The 19983-nt window shown below is 40.5% G+C and overlaps 1 protein-coding gene across 1 annotated transcript; it reads left to right on the top strand.

Moving 5' to 3' along the window:
* Positions 1-12182: 12182 nt before the first annotated feature.
* On the top strand, positions 12183-18769 carry nt5c2l1 (5'-nucleotidase, cytosolic II, like 1). Its single transcript, XM_068574691.1, has 19 exons — positions 12183-12574; positions 12659-12763; positions 13704-13777; positions 14044-14161; positions 14731-14826; positions 15139-15230; positions 15359-15416; positions 15532-15625; positions 15717-15770; positions 15853-15936; positions 16033-16068; positions 16137-16244; positions 16333-16399; positions 16603-16773; positions 16859-16910; positions 17347-17407; positions 18262-18438; positions 18541-18612; positions 18699-18769. The coding sequence occupies exons 2-19, from the start codon at positions 12702-12704 to the stop codon at positions 18702-18704; spliced, it is 1482 nt and encodes a 493-aa protein (XP_068430792.1). The 5' UTR covers positions 12183-12574; positions 12659-12701; the 3' UTR covers positions 18705-18769.
* Positions 18770-19983: the final 1214 nt, after the last annotated feature.

Consider the following 19983-nt stretch of genomic DNA (forward strand, 5'->3'; position numbering starts at 1 on the left):
GGGTACCACAGAGCACCCGACGAAGGGCGTTATGGTACTTACGGGAGGACAGAGCCGCTGCATGAATAGACCCATTTCGGCTCCGGTAGAATGTGAGCGGAGCCTCCGATTGGGCAGGGGGGACCAAAACAACTGCCTCGACGTCATGAAAAGGTTGCAACTATGAGATGTGAAGCCCAGCCTTATTTAATCAGGATCAACAGTATTATTGCTTAGTTTTTTTTAACGCATACCTGCACTGTTACAACACAAAGATCTGAACTTGTATTAAAGCAACAAAAAAAGTAACATATTTCCAAAACTGCAGCCAAAAAGTCTGACAAGTGTACATTAAAAACATATAACAGGTGTGTTTTTAAATTATGTTTTAACTGATATTAAACATCACTGGTGAAATATTGCCTTAGATGCAATATAGCTTTTGCACACAATATCCATCTCTCATACCAAGGCTAATCATAAATCCCTGACTGATTTCACATGTATTGCCTTCACATGAAACACACGTATAGCTCGCTGTCACCGCTGATTTACACGGTGCGGACTCCATTCAGCTCATTGGCCGCTGACCATGTGATCGTGCAGGCCTGTAGCACCTACATGGTCAGAGCTCGTGTCTGCAGCAACAGACTGATGTGACCGCTGGTGGATACCTTATTAATGGAGAAGAAGAGTTATATCGCCCTGAGGAAATACAGCCAACTGCCCGAGATGGAGCAGCTGTGAAGGCATAAACCAAAGGCTGAAACCCAATCATCCAGACGTCCTGGCGTATGCAGCAGCAACAAATTTAGTTTGAGTTATGTTTTTGTAGGCCTATTTGTAAGGGGATTATGGTTAGAGCTGCGCAGTCTGCTCGCACGGCTTTCCTCGCTTCAGTTGCATTGGAGTCGTTAAGTTGTCACTCTACATAAACATCATCCACGAAACCAGCAAACAACAATAACGAATCGAAACAACTGCAAAGTTGCAGGGGGCGAGTTTAAAATACATACATACTGTATCATATGAACATATACGTACTGTTTTTGAATAGGACTTATGAATGTGTTGCTGTTCGCGGTGCTGGAAGTCAGTCCATCGCGAACTAACTTCAGCACCGTGGACAGCTCCACTCGCTCATTGATCACCAGCAACCCTTTAATAAAACAAGCCCTCTGCACAGGATCGCAATGCGCACTTACTCCTGATTGGCTGGGTCCACATACCACGTGACACCCTTACCTTCCCAGCCTTTTTCTTCTCTCTGTGTGTGGAATCCAGTGAATGAAGTCGGTCTGCATCAATTCAAGTCACGTATCTTCAACAGGATGGACACGGTATTCCTCTCCGGGCGTACATGTTATTATTGTGGGCGGAGACACAGACAGAGGAAAGAGCGCCGGAGAGTTGTTCATTTAAACTGAACGACAATATTTACACGGTGTTACTATTCTGGGAACCATGCATGTTTTCCAGTTATTTTTCACATTTCACACACAATAGTATGTACTGTCTTCATTTATGTAAAGATTTTATTTCCAGTAATCTGAAGCTTCCTAATCACCATGGAGGATAACTGGCAGTTATTCGTTTATTTTTAAGAAATCTGAAAGTTTATTGAACTTTCAGTCTGTCTGTCTGTCTGTCTGTCTGTCTGTTTGTCTGTCTGTCTGCCTGTCTGTCTGTCTGTCTGTCTGTCTGTCTGTCTGTCTGCCTGTCTGTCTGTCTGTCTGTCTGTCTGTCTGTCTGTCTGCCTGTCTGCCTGCCTGCCTGCCTGCCTCTCTGTCTCTCTGCCTGTCTGTGTCTTTCCAACATGAGCATACAATATTCTAAAATTGCATGGCAAAAGAGCTCATAGACAGATGGATAGATAGATAGAGAGATGGATAGATATAGATCCAAGATTAACTTTCAATGTTGAGGTCCCACGAGAGTCCTAAAGGCTATTCATTCAGTCAGAGATTTATGATCAAGGCACTATAATTAGGGGAAGTGCATTCATAAAAGTCATACACATTATTCATTTATGTTCTATGTAAGTGCGTGTGGATCTGCTTGTTGCTCCCCCTAGTGGGAGAAGGGACTGTGGAGACTTCCATGTCTCACAAGAGATGGGTAAAAACATGAGGCGCTAGCTCACAAAGGGTCGACAATGAGAACTTTCATTCAATAATCTACAACCTGACATTTTGCATTTTTTTGTATTGTGTTTGCACAGCAGCGGGCCTTTTGGCCTGCATGTGACTATGGGATACTTTTTTTCCCGCGGCTGTTTCCATGATAAAACCATCCATATGATATGTTTAATCCCTCATACAATATATACATGTGAATCATATGGTATGATAATCCCTTTTGAGATATAGGTTCATATTTATTAATCTTTACTCTGTTTGCTAATTCCTATTGGATATCTAATATACCTGTACCTAGATGTTAGATGCCTTTCTTGATTAAAAATGACTAATTGAACGAACTGATTTAACTTCTGTTGAAATGTCTTTCAGATGGTTTTAATCCTGCAGATGATGAAACGATTCTTAGGCTCATAAATAAAAGGTTTGTTTTAGAGTCGTGAGTCTACAAACCTCTCTCGCTCTGTGCAGCTCTCTCTCTGCCACCCTTCTCGTGTACCTTGAAAGGCAAACATAATGCTGCCTCACATAATTACAGTGTCAGCACCACTTTACTCTCCACCCCCACGTGTTTACCTACTGGACTGTGTTTTGATCAATCTGACAAGTCGGTAGAATAATGTGGAGTGAGGCACGTAGCAAAGTGCCTCATAGGTTGACACAAACAGCCTCGCAGGCATTCAGCAGTCATCTTCAGTTTCCTTGGTCCTGGTCCATTAAGACCGAGAACATCACAAACACCCTTGACCTCAATATAGCTTCTTCCTCAGAGTTAGGCCATTTTTTTTATCAACTTTGTTTTACGGCAAGTCTCTTTCATACAAAAGAAAACACTTTTTAACTTCAACTTCAGTACGTAACAATGTTACCATTTGTATGTACTGTGTCTCACATTCATGAGTATGGGACGTAATACTTAACAAAATATATTGATATCCAAATACAGAGAATCTATATGATCAGTTATTTGTTTTAAATATTTTATAAAGTACCATTCAGTGCAACTTTCTCAGTCACCTGCCTGTTTCTTGCAAAGCTGTGTATCTAAACTGTACTTCATATGATTTGAACGTACATGGAGGAAGTCCACGAAATGAATTGAACATGATTTATTTAGCTTTGAGTCATATGGACACTTGATACCTGACTTGAGTGAGAAACTATCCAGCAGCATTCTGCACCTGTTTTCACTCAGATTACTCCTCTAATGTCCCTGACACCTGAATCCAGAGGGCTTTAAGGCGCGACACACCTGACAGAAGAGCCGTTTGTGTTGAGCTGGAGATTTACTGGCAATCTGGTTTAAGTGCCACACTCAAGGGCATGATGACCAGGAATACGACATGGGATTTTGACTCTCAGGTTTCCTATCTATTTCAATGAGCAGCGGGATAAATTCCTGTTGTGCTGGTTTGTTTGTAAATGTGTCATTTGTAACATAAAGAATGGGCAATAAGCCTGCATGCATGGGCATATATTCACAGTTTAATTGCTATGTCAGTCTTGTTACTCCGAGCACAAGTGTGTTTGATGGCCAACTGAGGATGAATGTATGAAGCGAGAAAGTGTGTTTACTGACTGCTGACAAACTGACAAGTCTGGTTCCTAAAAAAACAAACATATTTGACAGAACTGAACGTTATTATTATTACCATCAATACCTGCAAAATCCTTTTATTAAACCTGCTTTGTTTGCCACTGGAGATTAGAAAATGCATCCAACGTGACTCAGAGGACAGCTTTGACAAGCTCTGCACGTTTTATCTTTGGAGTTTGTGTTTGCATTTGACAAAGAAGACCTGAAGGTACAAATTAGAGTTCCCAATGGCATTACTCAGCTTCAATCTACATGCGTTGAGCACAGCTGCCCCATTGAGGGTTCATCCCAACTTCTGACATACGTTCTTTTCTATCTTTATTGCTCTTTCATCTTCCCTGGTGTACAACCTATTATTAGTCCGTCCCATCATCCTCTCAGATGAGAAAACAACACTTCAGCAGACTCTGGCAGCTGGATGATGTTTGGTGAAAAGAGTTTGTCTGCACATCTGTCAAAAGTCACATAAATAGAGCGGTGTTGTTGAGTTTTAAGCCTGACAGTAAGACAACTAGACTTCAGCTCACAGCCAGCAGGCAGTTAGCTTAGCATAAAGAATGGAAACAGGTGAAAACACCTATAGCCTCGACAGCTTTCTTCTTAAAATGTCAAACCAAATGTAAAAACGACAAGAGGTTAGACAGGGGGTTTGTGTTACAGTGGAATAAATTGTATCATACACGTAACTCCAGATATATAACCTTTGTGTTTGGTGGCAGATTTGTGTAACCCTTGGACTTAATGCTTTTTGTTTTGTCATTTTCATTAGTCAAGAAACAGCCCAACACTTAACCAAGTTACACAACAACAACTTGATTATTTTGTGTATCGATTGAACAAACTAGATAAAACATGTTGAGGAGTTACAGCTTTCCCCCGCGCCTCTGTAATTTATGCTAAACGACGATGATTGTCTCTTGATACATGCACAAAGAGTGAATTACTAATTATGAATTACATTTCTACAGGTCCAGATAGTCATAGGGCATCATCAGCTTATAGTTTATGATTATTGTTGCAGATAATTGGGCTTAAGTGCTTTACTTGACACCGTTTTACTGCATCTCTGAAAGTTAAAAGAACATTTCAGGACAAATTGCTTGAACTCTGATTGCTGTGGTTATCACACAGTAAGTGTAATGGAAGCTGGAGGATGTCATGATTTGCGGCATTCATTTAATTTTAGCTTAACTTAAACTACTATGTTTGAAAGGTATTGATATTTGTCACGCAGGTCACACTCACTGTTTCTTACATATTCAGTGGAGGTAAAGGAGTCGGACAAGCATCAGTTCATAGTCACACTGCCTGGACTGCAGTCCACCCTCAGATAATGAGAATATATTGAGCGTATGTCTGAACTTGAAAAGCTCCTTGTAAAGTGAACCTGTGAGCCTTTCATTATTCATCATGATCAAGCGTTGCCATGACTCTCTGTCTACTTGGGAGGACCTTACGAGTTTGGCACGACTCCTTGTGAGCATCTGTTTCTGCTGCCAAGTGTTTGTGTGATGGCCTGAAAAAAAAGAGGCCACGCAAAGAACAATCGGTCCGCTATCGCATGGCAAAATGAATGTCAATACAAGAGGGATGACGTTTTTAGGCACGCTTTGATAATGTACTTAACTGAGATTTGTCATTGCAAGCATTTGGGGGTCGTTCATCCAGTGTGCAGATTTTTATAGGGAAAAGTTATTTTATTAAACTTTGACATATCAAATATGGCTTGATGGACCTTGAACCAGTAGTTATTCCATAATACAAAAAGGTGAACATTTTACAGCTAAAAAAAAAAGTGTGCAGACACGATGTATAAGGCAAGACTATAACTGCTAACAACAAATGCCATTTTGAGAATGTAATGGAAAATATCATAACAGCTCCCATGAAAATCTTGTCTGTCTCCAGGAGGGTTATGGAAGAGTGTAGCAGGCTGACTTCAATAAATGCTGACGCCAGTGATTCATGCTGCATTCCCATTAAGATGGGAGGCTTGCAACAAATGGATTAAAACAAACAGATTTCACTGAAGCTATTTGCTGGCTGCTCGGTAAGGCCGCACATGCAGCACTGTGCCAAAATTACTACTCGTAACATGCTCATAATGATATTGTTAACACACTGATATTCAACAGGTATACTATTTACCATGGCCAATCAGCTCATCAATTAGCACAAAAACACCAAGTTTCTCACCTCACAGCTTGGTGCAAGTATCAACACCTATTGTGACATGTAACAGATATTAAATACACCTGACCTGAGACAATTTCAAACGGCACAGACGCTACCCAAATGTGCACAAATGGCCAATTTTAAGATACCACCTTGACATGCCTTCCCAAATACTAACTTTGCTCTGCTTCACTTCGTCAGTCTGTGCACAGGTAATGTTCTGATTGTGGGATACAGTTTCAGTCACTGCCTGGTTGATGGAAAAAAAAAACACACACGTCTGTGTTTTGCTCAGTGTGATGCTTGACAAAGAGAGTCCCAGCTGCTCCAAAGAACATCTATCCAACAATAAAGTTCACGATGTTCAGCTGACTTGCAGTTGAACAGCTGGTCTTTGTGAACATTGTTGTTACTGAAGAGATCCAGACCTCTGTAAAATGTGCAGCGTAAGGAGTTTTATACTTGTGATGTAATTTTTTCTGACATTAGCAGGTGGCTATAAAACACTGTCTACCTCCTCTAGGGGCTGTTTTGCCTTTCAAAAATAGGACAGCGTAACTTGTGGGAGGTTCATTTTAATATGATGTAACAGTTTTACAACTAAGGATTTCGCTTGGCTCTTTCCTGATCCAATTTCCGGCCTTTCCAGCTGTTTTCAGTGGCTATAAAACCAGTCATCCTTCTCCCCTGCCTTTGGCGGGTGCAGCACTTACCCCAGTTCCCATTTCAGTTTCCCAATATCAGTGTCTATTCTCACTTTACCCTCCTCAAAACACAATAAAGCACATCTCTATATGTCTCACTCTCATCTCAGTGCCCTGATAGTTCTCTTCCTATTTGGTTGTTTCTCTCACTCTTTTATCAGATGTGCCTTTCCTTCTTCTCCCTTCACAAATAAACCATTATAGAAATTATGTTTTTTTCTTTCGCATGTTTTAGCCATGCCTGCAATATCTCAACAAGTATTGGATGGATTAACATTCAATTTTGAACACATAATCACAAGTGAGGACAAACCCCACAGACTTTAGTGATCCCCTGACCTTTTTAAAATACCATGAGTTTTACTTTTTTTAGTTCAATCTTTCTATATGGATAAAAAGACGTTTTAAACTAATAGATTAATTGCCTTGAAACCCAGTAGATATACTAAGAGTGCCCAGAGAATGAATCCTCAAGACTTTAAGGATCCCTTGACTTTTCTTCTACCTGCCATGAGGTTGACATTCGCAGTTTTGAGAGTAATCTCCCATTTTACACTGGATAGCTTGCCATGAAATTTAGTACAACTGTGAAATCACGTACCTTCAAAATAAATAGTTAAACATTTATGGTGATACGCTATTCTGCAAAGAGTTAGTTTAACAACCACGACTAAACGCCAACAGCTGGTTCGCTTAGAAAAAATCCTGCTGCTGGTTTATAAAGCACTGAATGGTCGAGGGCCTAAATCCGTTTGTGATCTGCTGCTATCGTGTGAACCATCCTGACCCCTAAGGTCTACTTTCACTTTAAAGATATCTGCACCAACACAATCTATTGATCAAGCAATACGTTTGAATTCATACATTTTATATTACCAGATTCACTTGATCATTTGTCACAGTTTATTATTGACTCTTCCCAAAATGTATGTTTCTCTATTGTTCGGCTCCAGGAATCAATTTTGCAGCTCCACGTAAGAGAATGCGCGCCGAGGAGCTTGCGAGGGATGGTGGGCGTGACCACCGCGACCTTCCTCTCCTTGGGGAAGTTCAGTGGTCAGCTGCTGGGGATCAGGTGAGGTGGCCGGCGTCATGGATACTTTGAGTCAAGTAAGGGGTTGAGTGGTCGGTTCAAATGACAGCTCACATGTCTCAGAAAGACCTACTGTGTCCTCTCTGTAGGGGGCAACATGGATGAAATCTTAATTTGTATTTGTTTATTATGTGGATGTTGTGATACTTTTTAAGAAAACGCTTAAAGAACGTCCTTTAAAAATTTTTTAAAAAAGCGTTCCATGTTAACAATAAAAATATAAGTTAAAGTTATATTGTTATTCACCATATCGCTTGCCTGCTTACACAATACAACACTACTTGGCACCCTAACCCAGATTAAAACACAAGTTAAAGCAATATTTTTAATGTTTTCCGCAGTCGGCTATAGCTTTGAGTGAGACTAATTCAAACCGTCAGTTTGGGTTTGTGTGCGCTTGTCATTATATTGCACTGTGAAAGCTCAATTGTTGCATGATAACGTTGCACTTGCTTGGTACATGGGAGAGGTAGCCCCGGCTGCTTGGATTCAATGGGTTTACAGCGTTATTTCATCTTTCCATCCTGCCCTTCCTGCCAGAGTCTCCCGGCTTCCTGTCCTGCTGCAGCACAAAGAAGACCGGCAGGCCTGCGAGAAAGGTCTGAGACGGCATGTTCGACAAAAAAATGGTCTGTAGAGTCATTATCACCTTAATCTTTGCTGTCCCCCGTAGCTCTGAGGAGGCTATGGGGCAACAAGGACCACAACGGGGCTGTGGAGGAGATGTTGGAGGAGAAGCAATTGCAGCCACTCGGTGATGGAGCTGATTCTGAACACTCCGCTGGCAGCTCCTCACCATCATCGTTCTCTGTGGCATCAGCAGCGTGAGTTAAATGTAAAATAAACTGCACTTTGGGATACAGTACATTCCTTTGCATAATCTGACATTTCACCTTGTTTTGGGTAATGGAGGCTGCAGAATTAATGATCCGCATATTCCCTGCATTTCCCAAACACGGGAGCTATTACTTGCATCGTTCACATGTTGAATAAAGTTGATGCTTTCAGTTTGTGTTGGTACACAGCTGTGCTCACAATGTACTGTACATGTGGCACTGAATGAGACATGTTGAGGCTTAAACCTAACTGATTCTTTATAAGGATTTGTACACATTCAGCAAAAAGATTTGACAGGAAGGTTGACATTTCAAGAGCGAGCTATATGGGATGAAACAAATAACCATCATGTCAGTCACTTAAATGTGAAGCGGGACCAAAGAGCTGTTTAGTTCAGCACAATGACTGGAAACACAGGGAAACAGTTTGCTTGGCTCCTTTTCAATGTAACTAAATCCACCAGCCAACACCTCTAAAGCTCACTCAGCCAAAACTAAAATGTAAAAAGGACAATTTTCCACATAAACCACTATAACACGCAGAAAAAAATAGCACACACAAGTAAGTATACACAAAAATATATATATTTTTTCCCAATCCAATCCAAACCTTACTGTACTTATTCCTACATGTTAAACAAAACCAACTAGGAATGTAAACATGTATACATTTGAATACTAAAGGGGCTTCCAAGTAGATGTGGGATTTTGGTTCTTACTCAAATACTTCTCTCCAGAGGTGTGCCACCTCTGCAGCTTTAAAGTCTCATTTCAATGATGGATCATTCCCATCCGTGAATGTTGATTATGATATCCATTCAACATGTTAACATGTTTTGTTTTTCAACCATTTCTTTTTGTGATTTTGGGAAAACAATTATGAAAAAATTCCAAAAACATTCCTCTTCTCTCACATATGGTCTGTGATGCCTGTCCTATAGTTAGAGCTCCCCTCTGTGGTTAAACGCTGTAAATGTGTTTTGATATTGCAGTTCATGATTGTTGAGATTACAGGCAAAAAGGTCCCGCTGTTAAGAGGATACATGGGAATGTCTGCAACACTGATCCTCCTTACTGTCACTCTGAACCTGCAAGTGAGTCAACAAACAAGACACTACTAGCAGCATATTCTGCATATTTTGATAGTGAAAAGATGACGAGTGATGACTGACACCAACTCAAATTACCCATAAACTCAAGCAGATCAAAATAGATATTTCTATTTTCCTCAGAGCCAGGTCTCCTTGATGTCGTACTGCAGCATGGTCCATATTTTCATCTTCGTTTTCTCTGGTGGAACAGGTATGTTTGTCTCTCAATATTTATCAAGGATTTGCATTTCAGTATTCAACAATGATTGCATCTTACTCTCGTGTATATCTCTCCCTTGTACCTGACCCTCAGACAGTGTGACAGCTCCTCTTCCATTACTTTACAAATGTAAGGATCTGTTTTTATAGCCCTTTGAATATTGGAAATTGTGAAGTTATGCATATCATTATTACATGTAAGCTGAATTTGAAGTCAATTCTCTCCAAAACTGTAGAGTAAAGTCTCATGGCCATGTACATGTGCATAGCAGAGGTCCCCCTGAACAAGACTGCGTTGTAATTGTACTTTACAAATGTAAGGATCTGTTTTTATAGTTGTTTGAATATTGGCATATTGGGACATTACGTTTGAATGCTTTTTGTGCTATCTAAGCCACCGTAGAACACTATACCGTAACACCAATAGACGGTCATTTATTTTCAGGCGTGTGGCTCACTTGACCGCAGTTAAAATACGCCAGGAAATAACAAAGACTCATGTTAGTATTTTGTTTGGTCTCAGCATTGATATTGTTGCCCCTTTTGTGATTTGCAGATAGGAAAATGCTCCCAAAATAAAATAAAAGAGATATCTGACGTTTTTTTCACAACGCAAGTAGCTATCAAGAAGCCCAGGTCGTTAGTTAGCTAGTAGTAGGCTAACTACCCACACAGTGCTAACCTGCATTATTTTGAAATGCATTCAGGAAAATCAGAAATCCAGTGAAGATGTAGTGCAGGATGAGGAATCTGACCTTATGTCAGTGTTGCACCCTTAAAACAAACTGTCCACAAACACGTCCTTCTTCGGTTTGCAACTTTTATTAAAACAAGTCCCAAGTGAAACACAAGCACACGTTTTGGTCTCCAGTCTGCATGCACGTCTTCCTGCTCCTCTTAAAGAGACAGCGCTCTCTTCCACAGGCTCAATACACTACTCTGTTCCCTTCACAGTCAGTATGTGTACAGTCATCAATGTTCTCAAACAATGGAACAACAACATATGAATGAACCTAAACACACATTCAAAGTAAAATATTAGAAATAGACACAGTCGTATTAAATCAATACAAAATAGGAAACAACATACTTCCGGGCGCTTTACCAGCACTTGTGGATTGTGAATTATGTGATGTTGAATAAAAAAAAAACGAGGCTGTTCCATATAACCTGAACCTATTACCTAAATATTCTAAATTGCTTTCAAAATAAATACATATACTACTCATAAGGTCTACATTTATTTTTGAAATGCATTCAGGAAACAGTGCAGATGTAGTGCAGGTTGAGGAAGCAGCAGCTGGACCATCAGGTCTTACATTGATTATGTGTTGAGGTGTATTATCATGGCTGAGTGTAAACATTGTCTATCTGTTTTAAGTGAATTATTATTACTATGTTTAACGTGCATGTGCATGTGCAGACTAGGCTAAGTTTCAGAACAGTCAATTTGAGCGACAGTCACCATCAATGAAGTCAGTGTAGCAGAGTCCTGATATAGGGAGTGAACACACCAGCCTGATCCCAAATTCACCAAAATACAGCAACTTCAGCACAAGAAGTTATTGTTGTTCTGGACAAGGTTCATCTCTGTGAATGATAGACAGAGGTATATTTTTGGTGTATTTAAATACGACATTAAGAGACAAGAAAATACAAGTAGCTAATAATTGCATAAAGGAGGAAAGCACTTTATTTATAGCTTATTAAGTAGAATAGATTTACTTTACATCTTTTAATTTATTTTGTCTTTTTTCACTGCAGCTCTGGGAAAAGAATTTTATATATGTTTTAGATATATACTACATTATACTGTATATTGGCATTTTAACAGAACGTTTTTTTATCCATGTATTATTATTATTATTATTTATTTGATGCAAAATACTGTTTTGTATTTAAACTAAGGTTATATTTTTGTTATTATGTTTAAATCAGTTCCAACTTACACAAATGTTATTTATTTTAATAAAGTGTGCTTGTTCAACATAATATCAAGCAATTTTTTTTATATATATACAGCAGGAGGGGTGGGTTGTTCAGGGGACCAAACCTACACGCTTGGTATCATGCACATGCGAGTCCCAGCCCTCAGGCATATATATATGAAAGCATGTGCAGTGATGAAACAACAGTTATGAAAAAAAACATAAATCATTACACTGTAAAGAAAGAACAATGTTTCCAAAACGTTATAAAGAAGTGCTCATCGGACATGAATATGCATGTGAAGCCTTTAAATCATCCGGTTAACAATAAAACACAATATTCTTCAATCTCTCCTAAAGTGTCTCGGAAGATCCTTAAGATCCTGCGTGTTGCTATGGATACAGTAGACCCTCGGCTTTTGGTTTGTTTGGTTCTGCGAGTGTAAACAATATGTTTTAAGGGGGGGTTGATGCTAATGGTCACGTTGCGGGCTCCCCTTCTCGTGCGTTGCAGCTTTAGGAAACTACAGACACATTAATGATTCAGTTATCTGACATGATCTTTTCTGCATGAGCCCATGTAGGCTGTTTGGATCCCGGCGGGACAGATTTTCATCGGGGAACTTCTCGCTGTTACGCAGGCGAGCAGCGCCGGCACATGTGCGCGACCCTGATAACACAATCTGCACATTCAAAGCTAAATGTCTTGCAGGACGAGTGCGTGACACACGCTGAAGGAGACTCCGTTTACATCATCAAACTAGCGAAAAGCTGCAGGGAGGAGTCCGTGTGCGTATGAAATAGAGACAAACACGTATGTTCACGCCTTCAAAAGTTAGGTTAACTTAGGCGACTTGCAGCGAAAAGTGCCACAGTTGCATGTGAATGTAACGCGCAGGAGTTGCACACCGGCAACAGTTGCTTACAATTTGAAGGACGCGATGGACTCAGATACCAGCATCTCCTCTGAAGAGCCCAAGGTGAAGAGAAGCTTTGGCCAAATGTGAGTTCATTAGTTTTTATCAGTGGAATACATTATACTCTGAAGTTAACAACAGCACTACTGCTTTGAATAATGTCCGTCCATGTGTTGTCATTTCTGTGTCTCATTGGTCACACAATCAGGTACTTTATTAACAAGCCATTATATGAAGGTTATTACTATTTTGACTATTTTATTTAACCCTCTCCAAGGGGTTGCACCCCCATGGTTGACTATTTTAATCAGTAGACACTGAAGCCCCACAGAACACTCCTCAATGTCTCAGCAGCAACACACCTTAAAGCAAAAGTTGGCAGGTGAGGTATTGACAGCTACCATATGTCTATGAACTGTTAGAGGAGGACAGGGGCCATGCAGACTGGAGGTGCTACACACTGGCCTCTCTCTCTGTCTGTCCGGGTGTCACTGATGAAGAAAGCATCTGGGAGCAAGTGTCACAGGAAATTATGGACAGTTGCACGAGTTAACACAACATATTTAGAAAACACATCCTGGATCCTTGTGTGTATACATTCTTTGAAACAGTGGTGGAGATAGCTGGCCTGGGGCAATGATAACGTCGCTAACCTCCACCCGGCTCCACCCTTGCTGTTGGAGCAGGAGCACAGCAACTAAAACAACAAGATAATTGAAATTGAAATATCTGGATTTCATCATGATGGGAAAGATCCATGAAAGCAATGTGAGGAAACCTAATAATGTCACAGAGAGGGCAACACATCTTGACTTTAAAACGACAACAACAACAACAAGCTCTCTTCACCTTTTCCTTCTCAGGCAGACAGAACACACCTGATGCAAACAAGTACTACAACATACCTTCCTCATTAATCCTCATGAGGCGTGCATGTGTAATAAACCAACAGCTCTTAGGTCTATTGCTTCAACACGTTTGATAATGTGTCTGCTGACTCCAGCTGTGTGTTGTGTTTCATCACAGGGTGTTCGTCAACCGAACTGTGACCCTGGAAAACATCCAGTGCTATGGATTTGACATGGACTACACGATGGCAGGTATGTAACAGAAAGGCCTGTGTGTGTGTGCACGCGTGTGTGGGCGCATGTATGTATGCATGTATGTGTGTGTGTATTTGCGTGTGAAGTTCGGTGATACTATGTTGACGTTATAGATGAGAACTCATATTTGACTCTTTACCATGGCTTCAGGATTTTCTCTTTATCTGGCTGCACAAGATTCACTGTGTGTGTGTGTGTGTGTGTGTGTGTGTGTGTGTGTGTGTGTGTGTGTGTGTGTGTGTGTGTGTGTGTGTGTGTGGCAGTGTATAAGTCTCCTGACTACGAGAGCTTGGGCTTTGAGCTGATAAGAGACAGAATGGTGTCTGTTGGATACCCTCATGAGCTGCTACGCTACACATACGACCCCAGCTTTCCCACACGGTCAGTTGTAAATCTACATATGAGAAGCAACGAGTAATGAATTCATTTTGGGGCATTGCAGAAATAGAAGATGAAATTAATAAAGAACAATGTTTCATTGTCTCTGGTCCAGGGAACACAATTTCAGAAAAACATAAGTTTATATATTGAATGAAAAATGTTTTTCTCCAAGATGATTATTACGTTTCCAGATAAAGCGTTTTAAATATTATCGTGTCTTCCTCAAACTTATTTACAATCACTTAAAACAATATAGTTCAGAATTTTAAAAATAAACTACAACTGAATCTATTTGTCAGTTAATTAATTAGTCTTTTGATGAAAATAATAATCTTCTACTACTGTGAGAATAAATTGTTAACTTTTCTGGCTTTTTTGGGTGGGGGGGGGGTGGTGCTTTAGGAAATTGTGATGGTAAATTTCTAAATATTGCATAGATCAATGAATTCTCCCAAAGAATAATCATCATGTTGGTTGTCACTAGCAATAGCACTGAAATAAATATGGCTTACCAGTTCATGTCACGTCTCGTTAACCCCCTTTGTATTCTTTTTTTTCTGCACCCTCAGCGGTTTGGTGATCGACACGACATTCGGGAACCTCCTGAAGGTGGATTCAAATGGGAATATTTTAGTCTGCAGTCATGGCTTCCATTTCCTCAAAGGGTAAAGTCAAAATGTTGACAGAAAATAGCACAGAAATGTTGAAACGTGGTTGAAAAATTATAAAATGGAAAAAAAATAGTAGAGGTGACTTGAGATAAGTAGTTCAAAGACATGCAGATGAAGTCAATTGAAAACTCTAAATCTTGTGATGACTCAGTGTGGTTTTTGGATGAACATGAGTGTGACTAATATGCTGTTTTTTTAATTGTTTACCATCGGGTTTTCACAACCCTGAAACCGAAAAGGAACACATTTCTTTACAGTTAGCTTATGTTTGCATTACTGATCTGTTTTTACATTTGTGTTCCACAGAGAAGACGTTCACAAATACTACCCCAACAAGTTCATTCAAAGAGATGACACCGACCGTTTCTATGTTCTTAACACTCTCTTCAATCTTTCAGGTACACAATGCACCTGACGAAATGTGGAATTCAACACAATATTCATATTTTGTGTCCCTCCCCTTTGTTTGTACATGACATAAGCCACTTAAAAGTGTCACTAACCTGTTTTCTCATGCACCCTGCAGAGACATACTTCTACTCCTGCCTTGTGGACTTCTTCACCAGATGCACCAGATACACAAAGTTTGTTTAGCTCATGAAAGCTTGACTGTTCATTTCTTTTTTAAAAATGATTTATGATTCATGAATTAGTTATCAAACGTCATCTCTCTTTTATCTGCTGTTGAATTTCTCTCAGCCTCCTGAAAGGTTTCCAGCATGGCGACTTGTTTATGTCCTACCGAACCATGTTCCAAGATGTTCGAGACACAATGGACTTCATTCACGACTCGGTGAATTCAATTATAACAAATTACCCTTTAAAAGTTTTTCCCCCTCCCCATTTTTGGCATCAGACTTTGTCTCTAACTGTGTGCTGTACAGGGAGTCCTGAAGGATAGAACTGTCAAGAATTTGGAAAAATACGTGATCAAAGATGTGAGTAAACGGACAACATTTTGCACCAAAATAACAACAAAAAAAGAGTATAAATAAACAAATGAATGTGTTTTTTTAACAGCCAAATCTTCCTGTACTCTTGACGCGGATTAAAGTGGTGGCCAAGGTCTTCCTCGCTACCAACAGTGACTACAACTACACGGAGGTGAGCCTCTAAACTTAAGGAGAACCACGACCACGCATGACTCTCACCCACATATATGAAAATAATCCAAAATGTGTTTCCTCCTTCCTCATCAAGACCATTATGAAATACCTGCTTGAAAGTAATCAGAAGGTAAGACAATTTCATCACCTTTCTTTTTTTTTATAATCCAAAAATTTAACAAGCGTCTTCATCTCTAGTCTGGAAGTCCGATAAAGCCCTGGCGCTGCTTCTTCGACCTCATCGTGGTGGACACCAAAAAGCCTCAGTTCTTTGCCGAGGGGACCGTGCTGAGACAAGTGGACACGGTGTGAAAAAGACTCCCACTGTAGACGAATGTACATGTCAATGTTTGAACCACAGCAGGTTGTAATAATGTTGCATTATGGGACGCAGAACACAGGAAAGCTTCGGATGGGGACGTACACAGGCGACCTCCAGCATGGAACTGTTTACTCCGGAGGTGAGATTCAACTATACCGTTACATATGAATTGTTTTGCTATTTCACAGTTTATTTTCCACTTTTAGACACACACGACACAAAACAGCACACACTGGACAAAAGCATCATCTCCGCGGTGCTCATAACACACACACACACACACACACACACACATTGACACAGATCCAACCTTATCCTGAATGTGAGCGTGTGTGTGTGCAGGATCTTCTGACGTCATCTGTGATCTGCTGGACGTCCGAGGTAAAGACATCCTCTACGTCGGCGACCACATCTTTGGCGACATCCTCAAATCCAAGAAGCGCCAGGGCTGGAGGACTTTCCTTATCATACCGGAGCTCACCAAGGAGCTGCAAGTGTGGGACGAGAAGAAAAGTAGGAACAAGTGGACAACGTTGTTGTTGTGGTTGTCTACTTATTTGGATCACCTCCAACGACGGTAACATTCTTGGTTTTGCAGATCTGTTTGAGGAGCTGAAGCGTCTCGACATCTTCCTCGCGGAACTTTACAAGTGAGTTATTCTGGTCTTGTCACATAAACAACGTATGTAAGGTTTAGAAACGACACCTGAACTCATGAATTAGTGATGAGTTCATACACTATTATTTATCAGTGATGACCTAAAAATGAATTGTCGAATAATATAAAACCTTTGATCATTATGTAAAGCCATTAGTTAAGTATCATTTTATTAATTCATCATTCGTAAATCAGCATTTGCCGTAGTGCATGTAAAAATGTTCAGGAAAACAAAAATCCTTACGCATTAGTGATGAGCAGAATTAATTCTTTCAAAACTATTTTCTATTTGTTGAGGTTTATTAGTTTCACCATGTCACAATTACCATTAACAATGTTTTACTAAAGTTATTGACATGAAAATCAAGATTTAACTTTCCACCAAAGTTTACATGACGCAACGACTGAATGGTTTTTGTCGTCTGAAGGCACCTGGACAGCGGCAGTCAGGAGGTTCCTGACATCCGGTCCATTCAGTCGAGAATGCAGGTGAGCTCCGCGTATCAAAACACAACTTCACACGGGGGTCAGACACAGCGGTTTGTTCAGAGAGACCCCCACACACCTTCAGTCACTATAAATATTACAGCACATCTAAACTTCACTCGGGTGAAGGATAAGGCTTCAAATTCTTCCTCCTTCCTTTCATCAACAGCCCAAATCAGTGCAGGATAACTTGGTTTACAGCAGTGGATTAGATCATTTTTTATCAATGCATGAAACAATAGGACATTTGTTGCCGAGCAGGATTTTGGTATGATGCCAAACTTGACGGTGAATGGTTTTGGATCCAGCGACATCACCTCCTCCACCTCACGGGCAATCATCCCTGGTTGTTGTCGTCCTCTCCCTCCGGCTCTTCTTCTCGCTGCCTCCGTGTTTGCAAAGTTCTCACAACATAGGTGAACTCAAACATAGTCATTGTACTGTGAACTGAATACAGTACCGCCGGCTCCATCTGCACTACGACACCAAAGAGCAAACCTGAGTCCTCTCTATCGCCTCCAAGGGATGATTTCTAAATGCTCATTGATTTCAGATGCTCTCACAGGTCCATTCTCGGTGCAGGTGATCCATAACTGAGAGGTATTTCAATGGCAGTGTTTAGCAAACAACACACCCAGGCTTACATTGTTGAGTGTGTCTAATGTACATAGCTATGTGTAGTAATTTGCAAACAGTGTTTTGGAAGTTAAAACTAAGAGTAAAGTAACATGCTCGTAGTTTAGCCGACTTAGCCAATAGATACGTGAGGCTGGATCAGTCAGGGTTGGTGTCTTTGCGTCTGGGCAATTGCAATTAAAAAAAAACAGTGAAACACAGGTTGTTGTTTGTGTGTGCAGGTGCTGACCTACAGGATGGACATGTCTTACGGCCAGATGGGCAGCCTCCTGCGCAGCGGCGCCAGACAGACGCTGTTCGCCAGCCAGCTGCTGCGTTACGCAGATCTATACTCCTCCACCTGCATCAACCTGCTGCACTACCCCTTTAACTACCTCTTCATGGCTCCCCCAGTCCTGGTTAGCCCTCTCCCACACATGCGCCTGCACAGAAAACAAATCTGTGTCCTATCATAATTTATCACGAAGCTCATTGGTCCTCTCACTCGTGGACTCTTTCAGATGCCCCACGAATCAGCGGCACAACACGCAGCTGACTTTGCCGCATCCGAGCTCGCTCGCACCAACAACAAGGTTTTGATCACGACGTTGCAGCAGCATAATTGCTATTGATCTTGACTGAATTTTGTTAATGGTTTATTATCGTTTCTCTCTCACAGTGCTGAACACAGATGGCCGACAGGTTTCATAAGAAGAGCGTAGGAAGAGGAATATTAAACTGATGATATGGCTTGTTTGAACTCGTGCTTGTTTAAAGGGGTTGTTGCAGCCATGACGTGCCTCTTTTACAAAAACAACTAACCTATTGCTCCACCTAGTGGATATTAAATGCTATGCCATGCAACAAGATTTTGGAATTGAAAGCAAAAGCAGATTCAGGGTTACTGTATGTGTTGATCTGTTGTTATATGTAGTGGTGCACTTTTGATGTTCAAATGTGTTTGTTTTTTATCAGAAGTTACTTCTATTGTTCGTTATGTAGCAAAACCTCTGAATCATTTCAACACATCATACTATGGTTTTCATTGAAGTACAACAACTTTGACAAAACATGCTGTTTTTTTTTTTGCTATTAGTGGATGTCAGCTAATATTAAAAGACATCTTCACACAATCATTTTGTCACTGTGTTAGTGGACTTTGAGACACACAATGCATTTAATCATGGGCGCCATTTATTTTGTAAGGAATTCCAATGAAAATTGGTCATGCAGAGGTCTGTGGATTATTCAGAGTGACCATGACACTGTTTCAGCAGCACGACATTTCTTTACTCTTCATTTTAACAGCCACAAATCTCAAGGACACATAATGAAAAACCTGTGCTAATACGAGGCTCTAAAAGCAAGTTCATATCCTTATTTTGTACTGAATCGTTTGAGATTTTCCTCTTGTACTACATCTGTTGTCCACTGGATGGCAGATAATTACCTCTGAGAGAGAGAGAGAGAGAGAGAGCGAGAGAGAGAGAGAGAGAGAGAGAGAGAGAGAGAGAGAGAGAGAGAGAGAGAGAGAGAGAGAGAGAGAGAGAGAGAGGGCTGAAAACCATGAAGTGAAAATAGTTTTATCTGACAAAACAAAGATGTGTCTCTTAACACAAGATAACAAAAAAGAAACAGTTTACATTAAAATGTGTGCTCCAAAACAGTAAATACAGCAGGTTAAACTGCTTCATGAATAAATCTAATCTTATTTTGTCACACACACACACACACACACACACACACACACACACACACACACACACACACACACACACACACACCTGTGAAGTACTATTCTTGTTCTCTCTGTGGGTCCGACAGTCCTTCTCTCACCAGAGCCGGACCTTCATCAAGAGAGAGCTGAGAGGAATCGCTCTCCGTCTGTTCATGACTGTATGAAAAGGGGAAATTAAGAAACAGTTTTCAAATTTGGACCGTTTGAACATTTTTATGGACATCTT

The sequence above is a fragment of the Clinocottus analis genome, unplaced genomic scaffold, assembly GCF_023055335.1.
Source record: "Clinocottus analis isolate CAN_PGR_092001 unplaced genomic scaffold, fCliAna1.0.p SCAF_13, whole genome shotgun sequence".
Classification (NCBI taxonomy): domain Eukaryota; kingdom Metazoa; phylum Chordata; class Actinopteri; order Perciformes; family Cottidae; genus Clinocottus; species Clinocottus analis.

Coding starts and splice junctions, on each gene's coding strand:
- nt5c2l1 (XM_068574691.1), top strand. CDS start 12,702: ATGGACTCAGATACCAGCATCTCCTCTGAAGAGCCCAAGGTGAAGAGA. Junction 15,417..15,531: donor AGATGCACCAGATACACAAA/GTTTGTTTAGCT, acceptor AATTTCTCTCAG/CCTCCTGAAAGGTTTCCAGC. Junction 17,408..18,261: donor CCATTCAGTCGAGAATGCAG/GTGAGCTCCGCG, acceptor TTGTGTGTGCAG/GTGCTGACCTACAGGATGGA.